This window comes from Terrapene carolina, unplaced genomic scaffold (genome assembly GCF_002925995.2).
Source record: "Terrapene carolina triunguis isolate 2854851 unplaced genomic scaffold, T_m_triunguis-2.0 Scaffold68, whole genome shotgun sequence".
Classification (NCBI taxonomy): domain Eukaryota; kingdom Metazoa; phylum Chordata; order Testudines; family Emydidae; genus Terrapene; species Terrapene triunguis.
The window spans coordinates 66,466,723-66,473,371 of record NW_020664419.1 but is presented as its reverse complement, the minus strand read 5'-3'; the positions used below and the strand labels follow the sequence as shown (position 1 = coordinate 66,473,371).

The window sequence follows — 6,649 nt, the reverse complement described above, 5'->3', positions numbered from 1 at the left end:
GATCAGTCAGAACAATAATAAACCATAATAAAACTTCTAAAGTGAAATTAGGCATATTGTTCATTTGCTGCAGGACAAAAAAAAAAGAAACAAAAAAAAGTCTGGCAAACAAGTTGCCAGCGGGTCACAGTAGATCTGCAAAAAGGAAACAAAAATGGGCTTGTTGCTTTCCTGCATTCCTCCTACTTTCTTTCTGATGTATGAGGAAAGAATAACAGTTTGATTTTTCAGTTGCACTGAATTTGAAATTCAGGTCTTATCCACTCTGGAACACACAACTGTGACTGAAAAATTAGTTATGTTATCTACAGAGACTGAAAGCTGAGCAAATGAGAGCAGGACTTATCATTCCTGTTTAGAAGTTTTGTTCAATTTATGCGAATACTATTTAATATTAATGACTACATTTATGAAAAAGGAAATCTTAATTAACAAAGATCACTCCCTTACCCTAAAATATTTTAGGTCATTCTCAGACATCCATGAGCTCCTCCAGCAGCAACAAGGAAGATCAGACTGCAGATATTTTTAAGGTTAAAAAAAAACAAAAAAAAACAAAACAAACAAACAAAAAACCCTGCAAGCACTCTTCAATACAAGAAAGGGCAAAAGTCCAATGTTTTAAAAAAATCCTTTACAGATCATCTCCAACACCCCAAGTGGGTTTAGCTGTTGGTGGGAAGGAATCACAATGCAGGACCATGGAGGCTACAGTACAAAGAAGGAATTTTGGAAGATACCCCTCAAAGAAGCCCCCAAAGTACCACTGTTGTCTAATGAGGCAGAGAAAATAGTATCTTGCTTAAAGTGTGATATGGTCAAGAATCTAGACTCTCTATTGGTCAGCCTATGGTGTTTTCCATTCCTGTCCAAAATGGTTTCCTGATGAGTATACAAAGGAATACAAAGCAGTTATTCTCATCATGACCCAGAGCTGCTCCCATCTGTCAGAAGGCCTCTACTCAGTATTTGAGCACCTGTTTGTCGCGTGATTTTTGCTGGTCACTTGTGACTGATGTCCCAGCTCTTTTGTTGGCAGCAGCTAGTTCTTTTTCATTTAAGGCTTCCTCATCATCCACTCGCCCTCTTTATCTTTTTCCTCTCAATATCTACTTAAATAGATGCAACTTCTCTCCCTAGCATCTCCACGATTTCCTCCTCTCATACACTGCACACACCTCCACCATCTAGAAGAGTGGCTCTCAACCTTTTCAGACTACTGTACCCCTTTCAAGAGTATGATTTGTCTTGCGTAACCCCACGTTTCACCTCCTTTAAAAGCTACACGCTTACAAAATCAGACATAAAAATACAAGTGTCACAGCCTGCTATTACTGAAAAATTGCTTACTTTCTCATGTTTACCATGTAATTATAAAATAAATTAATGGGAATATAAATATTGTACTTCATTTCAGGGTATAGTATATAGAGCAGTATAAACAAATTTTATGAAATTATAGTTTGTACGGACTTTGCTAGGGCTTTTTATGTTGCTTGTTGTAAAACTAGGCAAATATCTAGATGAGTTGTTGTACCCCCTGGAAGACATCTTGAGTACCCAAAGGGGTACGCATACCCCTGGTTGAGAACCGCTAATCTAGATCTTCCTCCAAATTACTCCCCATGTGTCTGCTTTTAGTCAATCTCAGATCTTACACATTTACTTCCAAGGCTTGGAATTGCCTCCCCAATCTTGTGAGACAGGAAACATGTCTGTCCTTCAAACTGATAACTCAGGGGGCTTTGTAAATCACATATCATTCTTACCTGCACCCCTTTGTGTCTCATCTGTTATGGGTGTATTACATGTGCCCAAATTAGTATCAAAGCACCTCAGAGTAAGGACCTTTTTCTCATTTTCAGAGCATTGTACAACCCTTTCAATGTTCAGTATTTCTGAAGCATTGTAAGTAATTATATTTAAGCATTTTTTAGCTTGAATGATGGACATATGAAAGCTTTCGTGATTTTTGGAAAAAATCAGTTTTCTAGTCTTGAATATAAATGTAAAAATTCACATAGCACAAGGGTATTTTAAGAAGTCTGCTACTGCACTTCAACATGCATACACTGTAGATTTTTCAACAGAGAAGGAAACATACTCCTCTTGCTCCAAAACAGCAATACAGCTTTGTAGCATTTGGTCAGGGTTTGGGGGAGGGTTGAGATAAGATCTTTTAATTTCCCAGGGTTAACAATTTTAGAAGCTATGCTGCTAGATTTGTTAGTGGTTTGTCATGGGTGCATGGAGCACAGTATGGGGAGTTTATTGTTTGAAACAAAGAAAAAAAAATGTGTATCTAACAGCAGCAAAGTGCTTTTCTTTATTTCTCGATACCAGCACTTCCCCTGTGGTTTTTTTTAAGGTCAGCTCTCTTATATTAATAAAATATTTAACTACCGAAGGACTCCCAACCCTAAAAAAAAAACCAGAGTTATCCAATATAAACCAAATACTAGATTTAGAAACTTGAAATATTTATTAACTTTTCCTCATATTTATTGCAAGATACAAGGGTAAAGAACAATTTTAACGGTAAGACTTCTGGTAGCGTGCACGGGCACCAGGTCCACCAAACTTCTTGGACTCGCAACGACGAGGATCCGCAACCAGTAAGGTCCTATCATACTGGATTAAGATGTCCTTGATTTCCTTCTTGGAAGCTTCATCAACATCTGAAAAAAGATCACATTTGTGACTAACATTCTATACCGCCATCTATTACTGTTCTACGTATAGCACTTAATGTCTGAAGCTAAACACTTCAAAAAGGCTAGTAAAACAAAATCAAAACAATCAACTTACACTTCTGATAATAAGCCACCAATGCTTTGGAAATAGACTGACGAATTGCTGTTGAGGAAAGAGACAAGTTAACAATAATATCCAATAAATTCAGGTTTACATAGAAAACATGGCAAAGGGTTTGGGGAGGGGTTGGCAGAAATGAATTTGACAAATGAAAAATAGTTATAAGTGTAATGATAAAACCATATCAAACCATTTTGTGTCATACGCCTTCCACCTCAAGCCACACCCTTTAATCAAAAACTGGACTTTAAAATGTCAGGATGGTTAACTAAAACAGATGAAGATTTGGGTTAATACATCTACTTGCTTCCTGTGCATCTTCTGAGCCATATCATTTTAATGAATGTTCAGGCCTTAACTAGCAGCAGCACGTTAACACTTCTGAAAAGCAATTTATGTTCTATTTTGCCCAATGTGTATAAGTTACAAGTTAAATTCTGATTCTAGGATTTTTATTTGAGCAATTTTATCCGAGACAAATAACTGCTTGACTTTGCAGTGCAGTTAGAAAATGCTGTTTAACCTCATCCCAAAATCCAATTTATGACCAATCACACGTAATCATTTATATAACCCTGGAAGAGGGAAATGCTAATGCCAGTTTCATTCACATCATTTCCATAAAAGATCATTCATGTGTATAAATGAGAGCAGGTAATCCAGGTATAGTTCAAGATACACCCATTAAACTGGTATTTGTAATAGCCAAAGCTTTAAACTGTAGATGGTGTTTATTCCCTAAGATAAAAAATATTTATAATTTATTAATAAGTAGTTTAATCTATTCCAGCCCATACTAAAGATCTTGTACAAGAGTCGTACCGTAGATTTGTGCTACATGGCCGCCACCCTTAACACGGACTCTGATGTCAACACCAGCAAAGCGTTCCTTGCCCAGGAGAAGAACAGGTTCAAGCAACTAAGAAATAGACATAAAAATTGTATTAAATTATGAGAACATATTTATAATCAAGAGGCAGCAATCAGTGTTTTGAGTAGGTTTCTAAGCATGGATTTATAAAATGTTTGGTGCTATGAGCCTTGAATTTACAATGCACACACTAAGGTAATTAAATAAAAACCACTGAGGCAATGTGGCCTAGTCACTAGTGGATAAGAGCAGAGACCTGGGTTCTTGTCACAACTCTGCTGCTGGGTGGCGTTAGGCAAGTCACTTTGCTTCCCGTGCCTCAGTTTCCCCATTTGTAAATGGGAGCAATGATACTTTGTAAAGTGCTTTGAGGTTAACTGATGAGTCAAACTAGGTAATATTAAACTTTATGAAGTTAGATCTAAGGACGATTAACACCTATCAACATGTATGCTTTGCTCCATTCAACACTAATAAGAATAAATGAATTGAGAAAATACATCAGAGTAAAATTGAGAAAAGCACCTAAATGATACAGAAGCTCAAATCCCATTTTGCAAAGTGACTTGAGTGAGGATACACTTCTAAGCTTTTATTATTTAACCTGAGTACTCAACTCCAAAATCTAAAATTGTATACAAAACTTACAAATAGTCAAGCTACAGCTAACAGCCTACATGGCCACTAAAAAAAGAGATGGCTAGTGTAGGGGTTGGCAAACTACTGTCCGGGGGCCGCATCCAGCCCTTCAGACATTTTAATCAGGTCCTCAAGCTCCCACCTGGGAGCGGGGTTGGGGGCTTGCCCCGCTCCGTGTGTGCCGGGGCTCCCAGAAGCAGTGGTATGTCTTCCCTCCGACTCCTATGTGTAGGGGAAGCCAGGGGGCTCCGCACGCTGCCCCTGCCCAAGCACCACCTCCACAGCTCCAATTGGCTGGGAACCACAACCCCCTGCCCCAGCCCAGAGCCTCCTCCCCCACCCTGAACTCCTCATTTCTGGCCCCACCCCAGAGCCCGCACTCCCAGAAGGAGCCCGCACTCCCTCCTGCACTCCAACCCCCAATTTCGTGAGCATTCATGGCCCGCCATACGATTTCCATACCCAGATGTGGCCCTCAGGCCAAAGAGTTTGCCCGCCCCTGATCTACTGTATGTCATCATGGCAACAAGAAACTCTTCTGCTCTTCCACATATATAGTACATAAACATAGAATAATGTCCAAAGAAAACCAAAAAAGTGCTTACTTTGTACTGCAGGGTTCTAGGCTCAATCATTTCCAGGGGTCTTCCATTCACTTTAATGAGACCATTTCCTCTCTTGCAGTGAGCAACAGCAGTAGCTGTTTTCTAAAAAAGCAAGCATATATGAGTAAAGCATTCGTATACTATTAACTGTGCACCAACTGCTTTAGAGACTAGCATACAGTGCTTTCAGTCTAGATTATGACACTCAAGATTTCAAAAAGTATTTTTCATTTAAAGCAAAGCCACTGCTGCAAACCACTGAAACATACTAGGTCAGATGAGGACTTAAAATAAAAAAAATATATAGGCGAGTCAGCTTTGCTGAAAACACACAAAATTTGATCTACACGTGGGAAGTGTGATGACATAATTTACTACCAGCAACCAGGCCTCCTAGATCATGGAGGGAGCAGGAGAGGCCCAGAGGCAGAGCCATTACCTTCACCGTCTGCCATCTCTGCAAGTCATGCCGTGGAGAAGGCTTTTTACAGTGTTACCTGTGTGTGATCGGGGGGCGGGGAGAGCAGGGGCACTGGAACAATTTGTATAGTGGGGGCGCTGAGAGCCATTGACCCATATTGTAAACCCTGTACATGATGGAAACTACTTCAAGTCAGGGAGCGCCGCCGTACCCCCACTTCCAACACCTATGGGGGGCTGTGGGTGGGCGTAGCAGGGGGGCTGTTGTGCACGCTACGGGGTGCTGCAGCTCACGCCTATCGCAGCGGCCTGGCTCCCATCGCGATGACGGGCTCGGCCGATGGCGCGGTGCCCCCACGGCTACATCCCGGGTAGCTCCGCGGCGGGAGCCCCGGGCCGGGGTTACCGGCCACCCCGCCTGGCTGGGCCCGGGCTAGACACGTGGAGGCCCCTGCGGCTCCCAGGCCGCCGCGGAGCGCACAGGCCGCAGCGGCCGGGCCGGGGAGCGCGGCCTTGTCCCGGGGGCGCTGCCGCTCGCTCGCTCGCTCACCTTCCGCCCGAAGACCTGGACGCTCTGCAGGGGCCCCTTGGCCGGCATGGCTCCTCCTGCAACAGACAGACACGGCGGTGAGCGGCGCGCGGCCCAGCCGGGGGGGGGGGGGGCGCGGAGCTGCCGAAAACTCACCTTCCGCCAGCGACAGCAGCAGCAAAAGAGAGAGCGGGGCCTCCGGAGCCGCTTCTCAGGGGCAGCCCAGCCGCAAAGCGCAGCCCGACTTCCGGCCGCGCGAGACGGCTCCCTCCCGCCGCGCTTTACGGCTGCCCGAAGGAAGGGGGACAGGAGTCTCGGAAGCGGCGGGGCGGAGAGAGCTGCCGGGAAGAGGCTGGTGCAGGGCGCGACCGTCACCCGTAGCGCCCCCCCCCTCCACGCCCCCGCTGCTCCCCCAGTCTCAGCACCAGCCACAGCATCAGCTCCCCAGTGGCCCCAGCACCAGCCTCCCAGCATCTCACAATCCCCAGCTGCACCCCCAGCCCAGTGGCCCCCACTCCCAGCATTTCTCTATGTCCCCCAGTTAGGGATGGAAATACCGTTTTAAAAGTTAATCGTTTAAACTGTTAAAATGTTTCGTTTAAACGGTTAACCGATTTAGCAGCTGGGGCCAATCCCGCCAGCGCAGCTGGGGCTGGGGCTGCTGTGGCCAGCGCGGCTGCTGGGGCCGGCCAGTCCAAGGGTTAATGGTTAAGCGTTAAGACTAATGGTTACATTTTACATCCCTACCTCCAATCCCAGCATCAGCCCCCC

The 6,649-nt window shown here is 44.3% G+C and overlaps 1 protein-coding gene across 1 annotated transcript; it reads right to left on the bottom strand.

Annotated features, from left to right (window-relative positions):
• Positions 1–2,459: 2,459 nt before the first annotated feature.
• RPS16 (ribosomal protein S16) lies at positions 2,460–6,078 on the bottom strand. The gene is made up of 6 exons (XM_024196686.2): positions 6,035–6,078; positions 5,900–5,955; positions 4,930–5,031; positions 3,637–3,733; positions 2,809–2,856; positions 2,460–2,678 (listed from the first exon to the last, which is right to left on the bottom strand). Exons 2-6 carry the CDS (start codon positions 5,945–5,947, stop codon positions 2,533–2,535), a joined length of 441 nt encoding a protein of 146 aa, XP_024052454.1. The 5' UTR covers positions 5,948–5,955; positions 6,035–6,078; the 3' UTR covers positions 2,460–2,532.
• Positions 6,079–6,649: the final 571 nt, after the last annotated feature.